Consider the following 20,904-nt stretch of genomic DNA (forward strand, 5'->3'; position numbering starts at 1 on the left):
TAATCCCTCGAGCAACCACTAAAAAAGTTATGAGGTTTAGCTAAAAAGAGTTCAAAAAATAATATAAAAATATTTGCTTAAACTAAAAATGACAGACAAGCACATAACAAAGAGCAAATGACAGACATGAACCCAACTACATTAATAATTACATTAAATCTAAATAAACCAAACACTCCAATTAAAAAGCAGAGATTTTCAGACTGGATTTTAAAAAACAGTGAGATCCAACTAGATGCCATCTAACAGTGACCTACTTTACAAGGAAGAAGATATACCAAGCAAACAATAAGTAATAAGAGAACTGGTGGGGCTATACTAAGATCAGATAAAGACTTGGAAACAAGGAGTATTATCAGAGATAAAAAGGAACTTTTCTTAACACACACACAAAAAAAAACCAAAAACAAACAAAAAACCTACAATACATTAGGAAGACAGTAACAATCCTAAATATGTATGCACTCAATAACAGAATTTCCAAACACATGAAGTAAAGCTGACAGAACCAAATGGCAAAACAGGCAAATACAAATGTTGTAGATTTTAATACCTCCCTTCTCAGTAACAGATAGAACTACAAACAAAAAATTAGTTAGGACTATTTAAGATATGAACAATGCTATCAACTATCTTGATATAGCTGATATTTATAAAACATTATACCTGACAACTATACAAAAACATTGTCTTCCAATGGGAACATTCACCAAGACAGGCCATATGCTAGGCCATAACACAAATCTCAATAAATTATGAATGACTAAAATGTTACATAGTATAGTCTCTGACCACAACAGAATTAAATCGGAAGCTGTAATAGTACGAGATCTAGAAATGTCCCAACTGTTTGGAAATTAAATAACATATTTCTATATCTTCACTGATGTAGTCATTACATCTACATAAACATTTATCAAAATTCATCTAAATGTAAACTTAAGATGTGTACATTTCACTGTACATAAATATTTACCTCAATAAAATAATGGGGAAAAAAAGTTCAATGTTAGCTGATTTCAAAGAAACTCAAAAGGTAGGAGTATCTATGTCTAAATTGCAGTGAAAATACTGAAGTATAATTCCTCATGTAACCTAGATTCTCTAAGCTTGTTCAGTATGTCTTGGAAAATTCTTAAGACAGTCAACCTCATTAAATAGATTTTTTTCTTACGGCATAACATGGTAGCTCTAAGTTTCTGCTCAAAAGATACAGCATATTATTCTTTTTTTTATTAAAGATTTTATTTATTTATTTGACAGAGAGACATAGCAAGAGAGGGAACACAAGCAGGGGGGAGTGGGAGTGGGAGAGGGAGAAACAGGCTTCCTGCAGAGCAGGGAGCCCGATGTGGGGCTCATGACCTGAGCCAAAGGCAGAGGCTTAATGACTGAGCCATCCAGGCGCCCCAAAAGATACAGCATATTATTCTTCCATTCAATAAACATTTACTGAGTTCAGTATGGTAGGAGACAGAAGTAACAAAAAAACTTCTATATTAAAAGAAAGAAGGGGTGCTACATCAATAATTAGGAAAGGCACTTAATCTACATTTGATTATGTCTGAACCGAGTTTTTAATTACAAATAACAGAGAAGAAACTATTCTGGAAGAGGGACAGTAACATACAATGGAAATATGGGAACACAGTAAACCTGGGGGACTTTAAGCAGTGTAGTACAGGTATACAGTGGCCAAAGATCAAGATTTTGAGTAGGAGGGCATAGCATACTAAGGGCTTTGTTTAAAATTCAGGATAAAATTCAAAGTAACCTGATTAAATCTGCATTTTAAAACAATCACTAATAGCAGGATGGAGGATAATCTAAAGTGCGGCAGATATCAGTTAATAAACTATGGTAGCAGGCAAGGCAATAGACAACAGGGCGTAATACAGCAGAATCAACAAGAGTAGGTATCTTAAAAACAAAAAAAGATTTTTATTTATCTCACAGAGAGAGAGAGAGAGAGAGCACAAGCAGGGGGAGCGGGAGAGGGAGAGGGAGAAGAAGACTTCCTGCTGAGCAGGGAGCCTGACCCAGGGGCTCACTCCCAAGACACCGGGATCATGACAGGAGCCAAAGGAAGACGCCCAACCGACTGAACCACCCAGGCGCCCCCTGTGAAGACACATATTGGCACCAGAATACATAATATTTAATTCCTCATGTACGAATTTGGCTTCTACATAATACTGAGCCTCTTAAATGTAGGAAGTCTGTCTTTTGTATCTAGCAGGGATTAGAGAATACTTGTCCAAACAATTATCAAACTGAATAGATTTGACATACTTGCTCAATCATCTCCATGGCTTAATAGGTCTTTTTACATAGTATAGTTTGCATGAGAAATCCCCTGAGATTCTTGTTAAAAATGCAGATTTTTAGGGTACTACCCTAGACTTAATGAATCAGTATCCAGAAGTAGTGCCCCAGTTATTTTATGTATTTTATGACCTGTTATTTTATGTAAGCTTCTAGGTGACTATTATGCACATTAAAGTTTAAAATCATTAAGCAATTCTCTAATCCTAAGAGATTTTCCTGGGGAAAATCTGCCATTCTAAAAACCTCTGTCCTTTCTTACCTTTGTTTGGATATCAGGTACTCTATTCTCTACCAAAGAAAGGATGAAGGAAAAATACATTCCTAATCTAAACAGTAAGTAAACTGTATGGGTTTCAAAAATATCTGTCTTAGGAAAAACTATTGTCACCAATTTCCCCCTACTGACAAAGTTTCCAATGGCATGATAAACATTAGATTTGCAAAGTAAGCACTGAACACAAACCACACAAGCTGCATTGTCCAGAGTCAGGAATTGGACAGTGGTTATATTTGGTAGATTTGATTTAGATTTCATTTAGGAAAATTTGAATTTTTCCATATACCTAATATATCAAGTGATATCAAAGGGAATGGTTTCGTGTTTTTTTTTTTTTTTCTTAACGCTGGAGTGATTTGTAGTGCAACTAAAAGAAAAACCTTTTAACATTTCTAGTCATTTAAATAATTAATTTTTAAAATAATGATTTTAAATGATTAAAATGATTAGTTTTTAAGCTCCTTTACAAAAACACATTCAAGGAATAGACAATCCATAAAAAGTAATGTGATGTATTTCTTAGCTAATATTAAAATCAGTCAGTAAGTTTCCCACACAATAGAAATGTATTCCATTCCAGATTAATCACTGACAAAGGAGGCAGATTTTAACCTATTATTTAAATGTGTTTATTAACATAAGATTTAAATTTTTTCTGGTTTCATTCTCTCAATTGACAGGTGGGAGAGTGAGTGTTTCCAGGATTTTTGTCTTTTTTTATATATATATATTTATTTGAGAGAGAGAGAGAGAGAGAGAGAGAGAGAGCATGAGCGGGGGGAGGGGCAGAGGGAGAAGGAGAAACAGACTCCCTGCTCAGCAGGGAGCCCGATGTGGGACTCGATCCCAGGACCCTGGCATCATGACCTGAGCTGAAGGCAGATGCTTAACCGACTGAACCACCCAGCGCCCTCAGGATTTGTGTCTTAACTAAATTATGTAAGATGACAGGGGCGCCTGGGTGGCTCAGTTGGTTAAGCGACTGCCTTCGGCTCAGGTCATGATCCTGGAGTCCCGGGATCGAGTTCCGCAATCGGGATCCCTGCTCAGCAGGGAGTCTGCTTCTCCCTCTGACCCTCCCCCCTCTCATGCTCTCTCTCTTTCTCTCTCTCTCTCAAATAAATAAATAAAATCTTTAAAAAAAATAAAATAAATTATGTACGATGACAAAGCAAAGGTCTATAAATATTGAAATAAAATTCTAATACACCATGGTACTCCCTACAAAATATAAAGTAATGGTTTCTGTGAGTTAAGAAAGAAGCTACAAAAAAATTAAAAGGCAGCTCTCTTCCAAAATTTGAAAACAGTAATTTTGATCATATTTATATTTAAAAGATAATAAAATCAAGTCCCAACAGAATCAGGAACTTTAGCAAAATCACATGTTCAGACATATCATCTAAATAAAGAAAAATAATAAAACAGCAAATAGGTTTTGAATTCAGGGTAAGACTATTTAGTAAAAGAATTCTCTCTTCATTATCACTGACGAGCTATGTCTGTCTGTACGGGTCAGGCTTTTAGAAAAAATTATGTGCCTAGTGCTGAAAAGTTCTAAAATCAGATTGTGGTAATGGCTGCACAATGCCTTAAATTTACTTAAAAAACTCCTGAGTTGTACATTTAAAACAAGTGAATTTTGTGTATGGAAATTATGCTTCAATAAAGCTGCTAAAAAAATTATACGTGTTTATAAAATAGCAAATGAATGACCAATCTCATTTTCTCAACATCCTGAGAGTTATCTTAACTTAGAAGCAATTAAATATCATGAAGACACTAGCTATCACTAGTGACCACTGTATGCTGATGATGTGAGACTTCCGAACCTATGAGACTATTCAGAGTCAGGCGTAGGGGGCCATAGCAATCCCTTTAGACATTAAGACCGAAAGATGTCTCAGAGAAGGCTATACTTTGACATAGAAGCAACTAGCTCATTCAATCCTTATCAAAATGTCATTACTGGTGAAAGCTAGATAAGCTATGCACTGCTTTGTCATAGAACAGTGATAAATAATAATAATTGTGCTAACTTCTATTACTCAAGTTTTTTAATTGTCTGTGCTCCCATGAGTTCATTTACTTATCATTTTCTAAATTCCACAGACATTGGTAGGTTCTGGGAATATACAATTTTGATGGGGGAAATATTTCCAACATAATGTGGTAAGTTCCAGGACAGTGGTTTCACAAGGGTCAGGGGTTTGAGAAAACACAGAAAAGTATCATTTATTGTTAAAAAAAAAAAAAACAGCCCGCAGGTATGGTATGGTAGAGAATGTCAAAAAAATTTCTTTGAAGAACTGACATCTAAACTGAAACTTGAAAGGATGAATAGGTATCAGTCAGGAAAGAAGAAACAGCATTCTAAGCAAAGAGAACAACAGCAGGAACAAAGATTTAGAGCCATGAAACAGTATACTACAGGGAGGGAATTAGTGACAGTTCAAAATTACTTACATATATTTCAAGGCAAGGAGATATGGGAAAGAAAGTGAAAACTATATGAAGAATTTTTCATAAAGCTCAACTTACTCAGTTTAAACAATTTTATTTTAACTTTCTATTGATCATCTAGAAGTGAAAAAAATATTGGGTTGAAAATCCTATAAATCTGGGACCACTACTCCATCTTTTAGAAAGTCTGATAATGTGAGATGTCCCCATATTTTCCTCTTCCCCCTAAACATTCCTGTTATAAACACTGTTAAAACAGCAGGTTATTGAAGATAAAGTAACCAGAATATACTTTCACAACTACAAGCAAAACACCATTTCTGACAGCAAATAATTGCTTTCTTTTGTCATTAAACTCTTAAAAAAATATAAAAAATTTTAAAAATTTACCTTAAAACAATGCAGTAAGGATGCAGTGAGGGTAGGCTAAGTTAACAACCTTGCAATCATAATGAAATAGTTGTCCTGTGCACAATCTGAAGTTCGTCAAGCCTTTTCTCCTTTTCCAAAAACTATGCCACATTTGTATTTTTTCACTGTGTAATATGTTGCTAGATCATGAGGCCTGCTGTTACCAACTAGAAGAAAATCTTACAGCAGAGAATACTCACACAATTATTTCATAAATTTGATAACCTCCATCCATACTCCAAGATCACTTACCTGTTTTACATTGTATCCTGCTTTTGCACTTGTTTCAATAAACATAACATTCAGCTCTTTGGCTTTCCTTTCTCCTTCCTCAATGGATACTTGCCTGTAAAAAAATGTTTTTAAGATAAATTCTTCTTTTTGCAAGACTGATATTATAAAGACTACAAACAAGATTCTGAAAAGAACTCTTCTTGACAGGGGTGTTATACAGGTGTGACTAGTTTGACGGTTCATCAAGCTGCAGTACATTTAAAACTTGTGCGCTTCTGTGTATATGTTATACCTAACTAAACAATTTTTTTTAAAAGACTGTTTTTAATGATTTAATGATTTGCTTTTACTTGGCTGGGCTCATCCTGTAATTTTTTTTGTTTTTAAAAACTTAATAGCCTATTATTTTCTCTTCATATAAGATCGTAAGAATTTAGCCTTATGATTAAAAACTTCACGTAAAATAATTTTTTATGACCAAACTGTTAAAAATGTTTTTTTCAAATTTTATACTACAGTGGAAAATGCTGCTATAAATATCTTTTTGCATAATATTTTGTGCACTGTGGGTCATTTCTTTAGGATGGATTTTGTGGATTTCTGTAAGTGGACCAAGTCAAAAGACATGTATGTTGAAGTCTCTTGATACATTTTATAGGGCATTTGGTGATGCATTATAATTAGCAGTGTGTCTCAAACTGTAATACACTCTTCAAGTGCAAGATAATGTCACTTATCTTGGTATTCCTAGTGCCTAGCTGAAACATAGGTGTTTAATAAATATGCAAATATTCTAACTAAATGGATCTAAAATATCAGCTGACAAACCCCACTTCATACAACACAGAAAACCAAAGCAATACAAGAGAATTTCCACAAGCTCTCACGGCATCAATCCACTGATCTACATGTGTGTGCCCTTATATTCTACGTCTAGTCCTGCTACTATGAAGGAAACTGCCCTTATTCCCCAAACTTACACCTTTGTACTAGATTCCACTCTCTTGTCTATAAGATAGTATTCTAGAAATTCTCCACTCTCTAGAAAAGTCACCAAAGAAGAAAATGAGTATTCTAAGCAAACAGCACAGACATTCTCTTATATAACAATCCAACTGTTAATCTTTTGCTACATATTTGTTTTATCATTCTCTATGTATTTACATGTGTATCTACATTTTAAAAAACACGTATTTGAGAATAAGTTGACAATTTGCAGACCTTTAGCCCTAAATATAGCAACAGTGTGAATTTCTTTAAAATAATTCTGTCAGGGAGCGCCTGGGTGGCTCAGTTATTAAAGCATCTGCCTTCGGCTCAGGTCATGATCCCCGGGTCCTGGGATCCAGCCCCACATCAGGCTCCCTGCTCAGCAGGAAGCCTGCTTCTCCCTCTCCCACTCCCTTGCTTGTGTTCCCTCTCTTGCAGTATCTCTGTCAAAATAAATAAATAAAATCTTTAAAAAAAAAAAATTCTGTCAGATGCCCTAAAATTTACTCCTTGGACCTCTACTTACAATTATTCCCTTGGTGATCCCATGCAGTCTTGTGGTTTTAAATACCATCTACATGCTGATTATTCCCAAACTTATATATCTAGCCTGGACGGGTACTCCAAACTCCAGACTCCAATATCCAATTGCCTACCTGACATCTAATTAGATATTAGGATATCTAATATCAAGTCTAAATTTATTTGTTCATTTGAGAGGGAGGAAGGGGATGAGGGAGAGAATCTTAAGCAGGCTACACGCCCAGCTCGGAGCCCGAAGCAGGGCTCCATCTTACAACCCCGAGATCATGACCTAAACCAAAATCAAGAGTGGACGCTTAACAAACTGAGCCACCCAGGCACCCCTAGCAATTCTAAATTTAAAATGACCAAAACCGAAGTCATGATATTCCATCCCAAACCATTCCTTTATGTAGTCTCTCCCTATCTCAGTTAACGACAATTACTCAGGCTAAGAATCTAGGTGTCATTTTGAATCCTCCTTCTCCCACAACTCCATATTCTGTCCATCACTATGTATTCTATCCACTGCATGAGTTTATCTTGACAATTTCATCTTCAAAATATATCTGAACTTGAGGGCGCCTGGGTGGCTCAGTCGTTAAGTGTCTGCCCTCAGCTCAGGTCGTGATCTCAGGGTCCTGGGATCGAGTCCCACATTGGACTCCCTGCTCCGTGGGAAGCCTGCTTCTCCCTCTTCCACTCCCTCTGCTTGTGTTCCTGATCTTGCTATCTCTCTCTCTCTGTCAAATAAATAAATAAAATCTTTTAAAAAAATTAAAAATATTTATCTATCTGAACTTGACCACTGATCACCACACAAGCTGCCACTACCCTGGTCCAAGTCATCATTTCTTGCTTGGATTACAGTCTGGATTACCCTCCTCGCTTCTACTCTTACATAATTTCCAACAGAGCAAGCATTGATCTATGAAAAGTTACTCTTCTGCTCGAACCCTTCAATCTCAGAGTCTTCACTTTGTCCCACTTGACCTGGCCTTTATGATCTTTTTTTTTTAAACCATCACCCCCTACACTTTTCATCATTCTCTTTATCAGCTATATAGGGCTCCATGCTGTTCTTCAAATAAACTAAGTATATTCCCAACTCAGGGATTTTGCATTTTCTGGGCCAGAAATTTGCATGGGTGACTCCCTTCCTTCCTTAGCATGTGTACTCAAAAGACATCAGTCATCTTCTCAATGAAGTCTTCCATTCCTTTTTTTTCTTCTTGAAGATTTTATTTATTTATTTGACAGAGACACAGTGAGAGAGGGAACACAAGCAGGGGGAGTGGGAGAGGAAGAAGCAGGCTTCCCACGGAGCAGGGAGCCGGATGTGGGGCTCGATCCCAGGACCCTGGGACCATGACCTGAGCCGAAGGCAGACGCTTAACGACTGAGCCACCCAGGCGCCCCTGAAGTCTTCCATTTCTATCCCATCTAATATTTCAAACTCACACTTGACATTTCAAATTTCTTTTTCCTGCTTTATTTTTTACTCTTAGCATGTATCATTATCAAACATACTATATATTTCTTAAATTATTATTTTTTTACTTATTTACTGCCTGGTTCATTCTCTGAAATAAAAGTTCCTTGAAGACTTGTCTTTTTTTGTTCACTATTCTACCCTAGAGTAGCATCCTCTGAAACATAAGTGATACTCAATAAATACTTCTGAATGATTACTATGAATGATTATCCTACATATAAATGATTCCAGACAGAAATTCTTTCTAGTTTTAGAACTAGTCGTCACCCTAATAAAATGGTTGAAGATTAGCTACAGCAATTGTCCCAACTATGGTTTGATTTTTGTCAGAATCACCTAGGAAGACTTAATTAAACATAAATTCAAGGGTCCCACACTAAACTAACTGAATTACAGCATCTAGAGGTAGGATATAAAATCCTAAAATTTTTAAATTTGACCATGATCCTTCACAGCCAGAACCTTTTTTTTTTTTTTTAAAGATTTTATTTATTTGACAGAGAGAGACACAGCGAGAGAGGGAACACAAGCAGGGAGAATGGGAGAGGGAGAAGCAGGCCTCCCGCGGAGCAGGGAGCCCGATGTGGGGCTCAATCCCAGGACACTGGGATCGTGACCTGACAAAGGCAGACGTTTAACGACTGAGCCACCCAGGCGCCCCCTTCACAGCCAGAATCTTAAAAGAGGGTCTAATGAACTACTGACCAATTGATTCTCAGGTTTGGAACATCTGGGAATCACTGGCTACAGAGAATAGAAAGTACTGCATATTGAGGTGCTTATATTGAAACACTGGAACAGATATACTCTGGTATTTCCTCCAAGTTTTTACCAAAAAAATATAATTCTCAATGTGATAAAAACATTTAACTTTGAATCATTTTTATTAAAACTTTTTCTCGCAGGAGTGCCTGGGTGGCTCAGTCATTAAGCATCTGCCTTCGGCTTAGGTCATGATCCCAGGGTCCTGGGATCGAGCCCAGCATCAGGCTCCCTGCTCCACAAGAAGCCTGCCTCTCCCTCTCCCACTCCTCTGCTTGTGTTCCCTCTCTCGCTGTTTCTCTGTGAAATAAATAAATGAAATCTTTTAAAAAAAATATTAAAACTTTTTCTCCTGATTACAAAAGTAATTTTTTAGAAGACCAATCATTAACATTTAAGTCCTCCATAATCCCATTCACTTCCCAAAGATGTATAGTGACAGTTAAGTTCCATGTATGCTTAATGCAGATCTGTTCCAAGCAAAAGAATATATATATCTCTACCACCTTTAATTTTTTTAACAGAAAGGATATCATGCTACACATACCGATCAAGTGAATTTTTTTAAGCTTCATGTGTTAGACATCAATAAAGTCCTCTCATTTTTTTTTAGTAGCTACAAGTATTTCATTTATAAAATGCTACTGCTCCTGATGGACATTTAGATTTTTTTTTTTTTTTAGTATTACAAATAATGTTGCAATAAACGTTCTTATGCGTTCATTTTTTCACATTTCTGCAGGTATATCTGTGGAATAAATTACTGGAGGGAGGTTTGAGTCAATGAATATTCCATTCATTCATTCATTCATTTGAGAGACAGAGAGAGAGAGAGAAAGGGAGGGAGAACATGAGAAAGAGAGCATGACCAGTGGGGAGGACAAAGGGAGAGACAGAAGCAGGCTCCTCGCTGAGCAGGGAGCCCAACATGGGGCTCCATCCCAGGACCCTGGATCACGACCTGAGCCGAAGGCAGACACCCAACCGACTGAGCCACCCAGGTGCCCTGAGTCAATGAATATTTTAAATTCTGATACTGTTGAACTGTTTCATCCCCAAATTACACTGGTTACAGGGTGCCTGGGTGGCTCAGTTAAGCCTCTCCATCCCCTTCCGCTTGTGCTCTCTCTCTAAATACATAAATAAAATCTTTCTAAAAAATTATATTTGTTACATTTTCAGTGTATGAGTTTTTTAACCTTCTTTTATTATGTTATGTTAGTTACCATACATTACATTAGTTTTTGATGTAGTGTTCCATGATTCATTGTTTGCGTATAACACCCAGTGCTCCATTCAATACATGCCCTCTTTAATACCCATCACCAGACTAACCCATCCCCGCACCCCCCTCCCCTCTAAAACCCTGTTTGTTTCTTAGAGTCCATAGTCTCTCATCTCTCATGGTTCCTCTCCCCCTCTGAATTCCCCCCCCTTCATTTTTCTCTTCCTACTTTCTTTTTCTTTTTTTTTTTTTTTTTACATATAATGTATTATTTGTTTCAGAGGTACAGGTCTGTGATTCATCAGTCTTACACAATTCACAGTGCCCACCATAGCACATACCCTCCCCAATGTCTATCACCCAGCCACCCCATCAACCCTCAGTTTGTTTCCTGAGATTAAAAGTCTCTTATTGTTTGTCTCCCTCTCTGGTTTCGTCTTGTTTTCATTTTTCACTCCCTTCCCCTATGATCCTCTGTCTTGTTTCTCAAATTCCTGGTATCAGTGAGATCATATGATACTTGTTTTTCTCTGATTGACTTATTTCACTTAGCATAATACCCTCTAGTTCCATCCATGTCGTTGCAAATGGCAAGATTTTGTGGTTTTTGATGGCTGCATAATATTCCATTGTAGTTCTTATTTATTTAGATTCTTGACAATACTGTGCATTATCAATCTTCTGAATAATGGCTGATTTAATAGGTGAATATGATCTTTATATTTATATATTTATATATTCAGACTTAATATATATTAAATTATATCTATTAAACCAATCTTTCTCTTTATGGCTTTAGGATTTCATGTCATGCTTATAAAAGGCCATCCACCTACTACCAAAAAATTTTTCTTCTAATGCTTTTTTAACAAACATTTAAATCTTTTACTCATTTTAAAATTAAAGGGTGATAGTTTGGCAAAACTTGCTGAGAAACACAGTAATTCCGAACCAATGGACAAATATTACCTTGAAGAAAAAAAATCACTTTATGTATAATTGAGATAAATTTCTAGCATTTATGTACTCAACTGAAATATGACACAATAAAAGAACAGATGCTATATGCATCCTTTTAGATAACTCTGGCTATTATAACAGAAAGCAATTCAGATATACAATTTTCCTATTTAAAAATGAAAGTACTAGGTACTCTCTACTAGAAGAATATATACCTACATGATCTACAAATTCTTTTTTTTTTAAAGATTTTATTTATTTATTAGAGAGAGAGAAAACACAAGCAGTGGGAGTGGCAAGCAGAGGGAGAAGCAGGCTCCTTGCTGAGCAAGGAGCCCGATGCGGGACTCAATGCAGGACTCGATCCTAGGACCCTGGGATCATGACCTGAGCCAAAGGCAGACGCTTAACCAACTGAGCCACCCAGGCGTTCCATGATCTACAAATTCTGAGTGGAGATAAATAAAATAGTGAAAACTCATGATGCCAACTGATGTCCAAACAAGTATTTTCATAAAGGAAAGATGATCATACTCTGAGTTTACTTTTAAATCAAGACAGACTTTTTTGTCATTCTACTGCCAATTCCAAATGAGGTACCATGGGAAGAAATGGGCTTAACATTTCCACAAGCCTTTGAACATATTGGATTTCTTTGCAACATTTTCATTAATAGTACAAGTTCAATACCTGAATTTCAATATCTATCTCATGAATAAACAAACAGCAAATAGTAAAAGCTTCTACTATTAAGTAAAATGGTCAAGACTATTTAAAGCAGAAAGAATATCCAGTAGATTACTTAGGATGCTGAAGGCAGATATTCAAGCCATGGGTTCTACAGTGAATGTTAATAATTTTGCATCCTGTGACTTGAATATGGCTTTGCTCATTTGACTAAGGTATCACAATCAAGCTATTCAGTTCAACTACACAGTCTGGTTCAACCATACAATTTAAAAAAAGAAAAGAAAAACTACACCACTGAATTATAATGAATATTTATAAGAAGACTACCAAAAGAGTGGGCATTTAATCATTATGAATAATTTTTAAGGATAGGATTTGTTCTTAAAACATTTTGTTCTTTAACAGAATACTGCTCATGTTTATGAGGCCTAAAAAATGCAAAATAGTTACCAGCTTCATTTCTAAACAATCTTCTTTTCCCCCATGTGTAAACAATTTTGCACAAAAGCTATTTACACATGGGCTTACACGAAACAAAAAAACTCATTTTCCTTTAAGCACTGAGTTTAATGTTTACATTTATGTTTCAGGTTCCCACACTAAAGAAAAGGGAAGTATAAACTTAAGAATTAAACACGTTTCCTTTCAAAACAATTCTTCACTAATAAAAATAACAGGCTGCTTAACAAAGATATCAAATATGTGATACATATACGAAATCACTCTATACCTTTTGTCAGCAAGATCTGTTTTATTTCCTACTAGCATGATGATAACATCACTTCCTCTTTCTGTTCTGACATCATCAATCCATTTTGTAGTTTGCTGGAATGAGTTAACATCTGGTATGGGAGGGTGGACAGAGAGATTAGTGTTACTGCAAAGCTTCCCCGAGTGATAAACCAAACAACAACAACAACAACAAAACAAATCCTGGAAGTTGGGGAGGGGGTGGCACATTAGGACCCACTTTTTAATGTGCCTGCAACATGACTCCATTTTATCTGAGAACAACTGTCAGTGATATAAACAAATCAAAAGAATAAAGTCCTCAAGGTTCCTTTTATAGTAGTTTAAAATTTTTGGACATGACCAAATGAGTGCAACGTAACATATGTAATGGGGGGGGACCTTTTTAAAATGTACGACAGATAATATGGTGTCACATTGCCACAATGTTTTTTTTGATTACTTACACATACCCAGCATAACAAAGAAAGCATCTCCAAAAGTAGGTCAGCCAGTAAATCCCAACACATCCAGAAAATGTATAAAGCCTTTAAATAGCTTTCAACACCACTTTGTTTGCATTGCTTGTTCAGTTTGTGATCACTTTAACTTGAAGTTCATTAGTTTAATGCACCAGAATCATTTGTAACAAAATCCATCTTTCCTAGCACTGCATTCTAACTAGAATACTTCAATATTTTTTACAGCAGCTCCAGAAAACAGTATACTAATGTTTTAACCACATGTGCACAATTTTTAAAGAAAAATACACGAGGTTTCACTTGATTTGGTTAAAGTAAGCACAAACATTTTAAAGCTGCAAAACTTGTCAATGCACAATAATGAACATACACATTTTTTAAACAAGTAGCAACCCAAAGTAAAGCTTTAAGAAAAGAAAGATTGCATACAGCACCTAACCCATCCCCCCAAAAAAGGTCTCTGAATGCAAACTTATAATTCTGCCATAGCAATTATTAAGTAGATATGACTTCTGGTTGAGCACATATGCAAAAATGTATAGTAAGAATATCACTAGCTCAAACCAATAGTTTATGTAAGATTCTTTTTAAAGTAAGTTTAAGATGTAACATTATTCTGGTTTTCCTACAAATTATGGACCACTATATGGAATGATGGCTTAATATTGCCTAATATATATAATAAACCAATTTACAAAGACAATTTTAATCAGAGAGCATTTCCCTGTCAGTCACCATATTCTGTGGAAAATTTACAGGCACTTAAAATGCCAAAGACCTTATTTAGTCTTTGGGGAAAAGAAAAAGGAAGATCATTACTTGTTTCAATCTCCTATTTAAAATTTCTTCTTGGAAAGAAATGAAAGTAATTTGTTAGCAACAAGTCAGTCAGTCACAGAATCCAGATGTGATTCAAATGAAAATGATTAATAGAAAACTGCACATTATATGTTTTCTCTGCCTTCCTCTATAGAGAAAGGATGGCTGGAAGTGGAAAGCAGAGAAAAGTTGGCTAGCGGAAGCTTTTAATAGCCTCAACAGAAAGCCTTGGCGGATTTGAAAATTTTTGGCAAGAGGCTTAAATGCAGATTATTTTATTTTAGAGAAATCTGAGATCAAGTTAAATGAAAAAGGAGACATTCTTCCAACCATAATTACGGTGTGACTTAGGGATAACAGGATACTAAGAAAGCCTTCGAGAGGATCCATAATTAGATCTGAAGGAAAATTTCCAGGGCAAAAAAAATCTGGCACAGTGGAAATAAAGCATGTTGGTACAAACACCAAAGCAAATATTTCTGACCTAACTGGTATATGATAAGGTTTACTATGACAAAACTCATTTTTACATGCTAGTATAGAAAACAAGCACAAGACAAGAACATGCATGCAGCTAAGCTAAAGGTTGAAAGATTAGAAATGCATAATTCCCCCCACTCACTTGTGATATCATAAACAACAACTGCCACAGTGGAGTCACGAATGTAGCTAGGAATCAAGCTCCTGAACCGCTCTTGACCTGCTGTGTCCCATAATTGCAATCGTACCTAACAACAAAATCAGTCAAACAAGCAAGAAAAATAAGAAAGGTCAACCCATTGCAAAATACCTACTTGTGATATCGTAAACTACTACGGCTGCAGCAGAATCACGGATGTAACTGGGAATGAGGCTACGGAAACGTTCCTGACCCGCAGTATCCCACAGCTGCAGCCTGATCTGTGGGATGGGAAAAAATAAATAAAAAAAAAAAAACCAAACTCATACTAAAAAGAAAAAAGAAATAATGTTTTTAAAAGGGGGAAGGTGGGAAGAAGGTAAAAAGTAGACTCATGCAAAAGGTTGCAGGGATGTGAGGATTGAAAATAATACAAAATTCCTTTCCTTTTTCAAAAGGGAGTATATTAAAAATTTGCTTGCTTTGAAGGTATGTGACTTAAATATGGCAATGTGAAAGACTTCATAGAATCAGAAATACAGCTTTTTTTCACTCCCTATAACATCTCTTTGAATCTTATGCCTTCCGGATAGCAAAAAGTAGACTGTGTTGATGTTCAAATAGTGAGCATAAAAGGGAAAACTGAAGGTAAACGCCAATGAGCAGCCCCGGCTATCAGAGTAAAGGAATGAATGCTTCTCTGAAAGCCTCTCTGAAGCTAGAATCCGTCTTTTATTGGATTCAGAACACTATGAAATTGGGTCTCTGACTACTGTGCTTATGTTTCTCCTACACGTTTCTTCCTAGAACATTGTGTATAACCTAACAAAAAAGGAGAAATACCTTTTTGCAACTCTACATAAAAATGTTATTTTCTTACTTTTTCATATCTATATTTGAGGAAGAAAAGCCTGAAAATAAGCAGTTATCTTACCATTATAAAGCAATTTCTAAGCTTTGAAAATTTAAGAAATGACATGCTGTATATTAAAACATAAAAGAGAACATCCAAAAGAAAAACTCACATACTTATATGAAAAAGCATTAGAGATACAATAATTTTTTTTGGGTATAGGTCCTGAAATATTACATTTAATAAAACAGTCACTGTTTAGTTGATAGGAATCTTTTCCAGGGACAGTGGGCTAGAATACAGAATTTACACTATGCTTAAAGGGAGCATTCCAAAAGATAGGCGTCTAAATCCAACAAATAAATACACATTACCTCTACCTATTCACTGGTCACTTTGGTATACAACATATTCTGACAAATAAAATTTTGAAATTCACAAATTATGTGATATTCAAATGAAATATTTTTGAATGCCTCAAGAGGAGCACTCAAAAGGTCTTTAGCAGCTCTAATTTCTTCATGAAAACACACTTTTCATTATCTCAATGCTCTTTGTTATCATTTTTCCAAATCAGGGTGACAAATTTTGTTTAGCAAGCCTACGGCATTCAGTATTTTCCAAACAACTTGGCTTTCTCTCCTCTTTGGATTTTACTTAGGGATTAAGCCAGAATGCTAAGTACTATCACTCTGTTAATAATAGTTTTTCTCAAAGCCTATAAACTAACTTTCTCTACTTTGCTAAGAGCTTCCCATGGTGACAATCATCGATTATAGCTTTGATCAAAGTTTTCTATCCTGGAGTGTTGCAGAAAATTGCACACTAAAAACATTACTCACTGTTCGATCCTCCAAGTACATTGTTTTTGATAAAAAGTCAATACCAATTGTTGCCTGTAAAACAGAATAAAACAACGAAGTTAAAAAATAAAATAAAAATAATAATAGTTTAGGTGGTGCTTGGGTGGCTCAGTCGATTAGGCGTCTGCCTTCAGCTGGGTGCCTATCTCGAGCCCCGCATGGGGCTCCCTGCTCAGAGGGAGTCGGCCTCGCCCTCTGCCCCTCCCCCCACGCATGCACTCTCTCAAATAAATAAATAAATTGAAAACATAATAATAGTTTAATGGCAGTTCAGGGTTCAAATGGTAATTATGATTGTAGGAGAAATAATGAATTATACACATAAACACATCACAGCCAAGTATGAATGAACAAAATTTTCAGTGATAATAGTCTCACCTACTGAGCACATGTGCTAAAGAATTCTTTTAGGCCTTTTACAGGATCATCTCTAATCCTCATCTCTGCAAGGTAGCTACTGCCATTCTTATTTTTATCATTTTAACAATACTGGGGTTCAGGGATGCCTGGTTGGCTCAGTTGGTTAAGCGTCTGCCTTCGGCTCAGGTCATGATCCCAGGATCCTGGGATCAAGTCCCACACAGGGCTCCTTGCTCAGTGGGGAGCCTGCTTCTCCCTCTGCCCCACCCCCACCCCGTTTGTACGCGCACGCTCACTCTCTCTCTCTCTCTCTGATAAATAAATAAATAAATATCTTTAAAAACAAAAAACCCCAAAAATACTGGGGTTCAAAGAAGTTAAAAAACTTGTCTAGGGGAACAAAGCTTCTGCTGTGGAGATGGGAGTAAAAGTCCAACTCTTTCCAATATATAATGGTTATAATATATATATTATATATGTTTAAGTTGTGATAAAATACATAATAAAAACACATAATAAAATTAACCATCTTAACCATTTTTTAAAATAGTATTTTTTGGGAGTAGTCTTAGGTTCATAGCAAAACTGAAAGGTGCAGAGATTTCCCATATACTCCCTTACCCCCACATAGGCATTAACATGCCCTATTGTTAACATCCCCTGCCAAATTGGTACATTTGTTACAGCTGATGAACCTACACTGACACTCATGTATTTTTTTAAGATAGATTTTATTTTTAAATTGTGGTAAAACAAATATCATAAAATGCGACATTTTTGGGCACCTGGGTGGCTCAGTTGGTTAGGCAGTTGCCTTTGGCTCAGGTACCGAGCCCTGCATTGGGCTCCCTGCTTCATGGGAAGTCGGCTTCTCTCTCTCTTTCTCTACCCCTCCCCCCCACTCATGTGTTCATTCTCTCTCTCAAATAAATAAAATCTTTAAAAAAATAAAATGTAACCACATTAAATGTACAATTCAATGGCACTGATTATATCCACAAAGATGTATGTCAACATTTTTAAAGCATTTTTTATAACCTCAAACAGAAACTGTACCCATTAAGCAATAACTTACCACAATGTATGGATAGCCCACAATTTCTTTTTTCATTCATCTATTAATGGATATTTGGGTTGTTTGCACCTTTTGGCTGCTGTGAGTTCCTATACTGAATTCTTCAGTATATACTAGTAGAACTGCTAGGCCATATGATAATTCTATTTAAACTTTGTGAGGAAATGCCACACTGGCTTCCACAGCATCTGCACCACTTTAAATTTCCAATAGCAATACATGAAGGTTCCAATTTTTCCACATTCTTGCCAGAATTTGGTATTTTCTTTTTATATATAATACTCATCCTAGTAGGCAGGAAGTGGAATCTTTTTGTGATCTTGATTTGCAGTTCTCTAATGACTAATAATATTAAGCATCTTTTCATGTGTTTGTTTACTGGCCATTTGTACAACCTCTCTGAAGAAATGTCTATTCAAGTGCTTTGCCCATTTTTAAATGGAGTTTGTCATTTTATTATTGATATGCAAGAGTTCTTTTATAGATCCTAGATATTAAACCCTTCTCGGATATGTAATTTTCAAATATTTCCTCCCATTATGTAGGTTGAGCCTGGTGTTTTTGCTGAAAATCAATTGACCGTGCCTGGGTGGCTCAGTCTGTTGAGTGTCCAACTCTTGATTTAGGCTTGGGTCACAATCTCAGGGTCGTGGGATCTAGCCCTGCATTGGGCTTCATGCTCAGTGGGGAGTCTGCATGAGTTTCTCTCTCCCTGTGCCCCTCCCCTGCTTTGTGCACAAGGGCATGCTCGCACTCTCTAAAATAAATAAATAAATCTTTAAAAAAATTTTTAAAAAAGAAAATCAATTGTCAATAGATATGTGGATTTACTTATGAATTCCCTATTCTATTCCAGTGGTCTATAGGTCTATCATTGTTCTGATTACTGTAGCTTTGTAATAAATTTTGAAATCAGGAAGTGTGAGTCCTCTTTTTTTTTTTTTTAAAGATTTTATTTATTTGTCAGAGAGAGCGTGAGCAGGCTGGGGTGGGGGGAGAAGCAGGCTCCCTGCTGAGTAGGAAGCCCAATGTGGGGCTCGATCCCAGGACCCTGGGTTCGTGACCTGAACCGAAGGCAGATGCAAAACCGACTGAGCCACCCAGGTGCCCTATTTTTCTTTTTCAAGACGGTTTTGGCTTTTGCAATTTAGAATCGGCTCTTTCATTTATACACAAATGGCAGTAGAAATCTGATACGGACTGCATTAGATCAGTAGATTGCTTTCAGTAGTTAGTATCGACATCTTAACAATATTATGTCTTCTAATCCCTTGGCCTATGATGTCTCTCCATTTATTTAGGTCTTAATTTTTTTGAGGAGCGTTTTGCAGATTTCAATTATACACAGACTTTTATTAAGAAAGCAAGCAAGGGGTGCCTGGGTGGCTCAGATGGTTAAGCGTCTGCCTTTGGCTCATGTCATGATCCCAGTGTCCTGGGATCAAGACCTGCATTGGGTTCCCTGCTCAGCGGGGAGACTGCTCCTCCCTCTGCCCCTCTACTGCTCCCCCTACTTGTGCTCTCTCTGTTAAATAAATAAGTAAAATCTTAAAAAAAAAAAAAAAAGCAAGCAAGGTAGCTTTCCCCTTTTATCCTAAACTATGTGACTATGTATTTCAATTACATTTCTAAATTTAGGGCTTAAATATACATACCCTAAGTACGAATTCCCTCTTACGACATTCAGTCTGAAAATGCATATCCCGTTCTGCTATAGGCTGGGATAATGGGTTCATAAATGTGAATTACTGTGCACAAGCATCTAACTGACAAACCTGAGGAATGTACAGGAATGGTATGGGCTACATTTAACAAATCTCACCCAGAGAACCTCGTTTAATCAATGTGGTAGAAGCAGCTAACTTTCTACACAAATATCCACCTTCCCCTTATTAAAACAATCATTTATTTGAATCCATACTTTTCTCATTAAAAAGACTACATTTTCCAGCCTTCTTTGAGCTTTAAATAAATGGGGCTGACTCAGTTGAGAGGTGCACTCTTGGTTTTTTTCCTTTCCTTTTTCTTGCCTGGATGTGGGATACCATGGCCAGAACTCCAGGAACCATTCAATAACCATGAAGCAACCTCCATATGGAAGTCATATATTAGATTTGGTTAAAAGTCCCAGATGACTATGGAGCTGCCATACAAGCCCTGAACTACTCTACTTACAGACTTCTTTTATATGGGAAAAAAAATTCTCATGTCACTTACTAATGTTATTTTGTGTTTGTTATAAACAGCCCAAAATAATTTTTAATAGCTACAAACCAAAATATACCTTGTCAGACCTCACAGCCAAAACACATAAATGTTTTCAAATTAGTGCAAAGTAAGACTTTATGATAAAATGTATAATAATCCCCTCCCTTCCACTGTACTATCCTACTTTTGGTACATCATTTATACACCAAACTCATAAAGATTAAAATTAACCTGAAAAACATAGCCTGTTTCTGCTCTTTTCAGTTAATTTTATTCCAAGCAGAACTATGGCAAAAAAGTTAATCAGCCACAAGAATTAAGCCAACAGCAGGAAAAATAGAAAGAGTGGATGCAAAACTAAACATTCCAGCATCCTGAATGCTACTGATGTAGAACTAATTCAAATCTTCATAAAAGACGGATGAGACATTAGTCCTGCCTCTTGCTGATCCTCTTTAATGTAGAAGGCAAAAATTGTAGAAGAAACCAAAGGTGAGACAAAATTCTCCCATATATCTTAATTTATAGCTTCCACATTA

General features: G+C 36.2%; 1 protein-coding gene across 2 annotated transcripts in view; it reads right to left on the reverse strand.

The window, feature by feature from the left end:
- RAB6A (RAB6A, member RAS oncogene family) overlaps positions 1 to 20,904 on the reverse strand; it is a 69,265-nt gene that overhangs the window by 11,790 nt on the left and 36,571 nt on the right. The window contains exons 3-6 of one of the 2 annotated variants that reach the window (XM_025848394.2): positions 16,702 to 16,755; positions 15,182 to 15,287; positions 13,088 to 13,199; positions 5,732 to 5,825 (exon numbers count right to left, since the gene is read on the reverse strand). In XM_025848394.2, the coding sequence (XP_025704179.1) occupies positions 5,732 to 5,825; positions 13,088 to 13,199; positions 15,182 to 15,287; positions 16,702 to 16,755 (366 nt within the window). Of the gene's footprint in view, positions 1 to 5,731; positions 5,826 to 13,087; positions 13,200 to 15,009; positions 15,116 to 15,181; positions 15,288 to 16,701; positions 16,756 to 20,904 lie in introns of both variants that reach the window. The other variant, XM_025848393.2, reaches the window with a different exon arrangement.

The sequence above is a fragment of the Callorhinus ursinus genome, unplaced genomic scaffold, assembly GCF_003265705.2.
Source record: "Callorhinus ursinus isolate GAN/ISIS: 27379988/994484 unplaced genomic scaffold, GSC_fseal_2.0 scaffold35, whole genome shotgun sequence".
Classification (NCBI taxonomy): domain Eukaryota; kingdom Metazoa; phylum Chordata; class Mammalia; order Carnivora; family Otariidae; genus Callorhinus; species Callorhinus ursinus.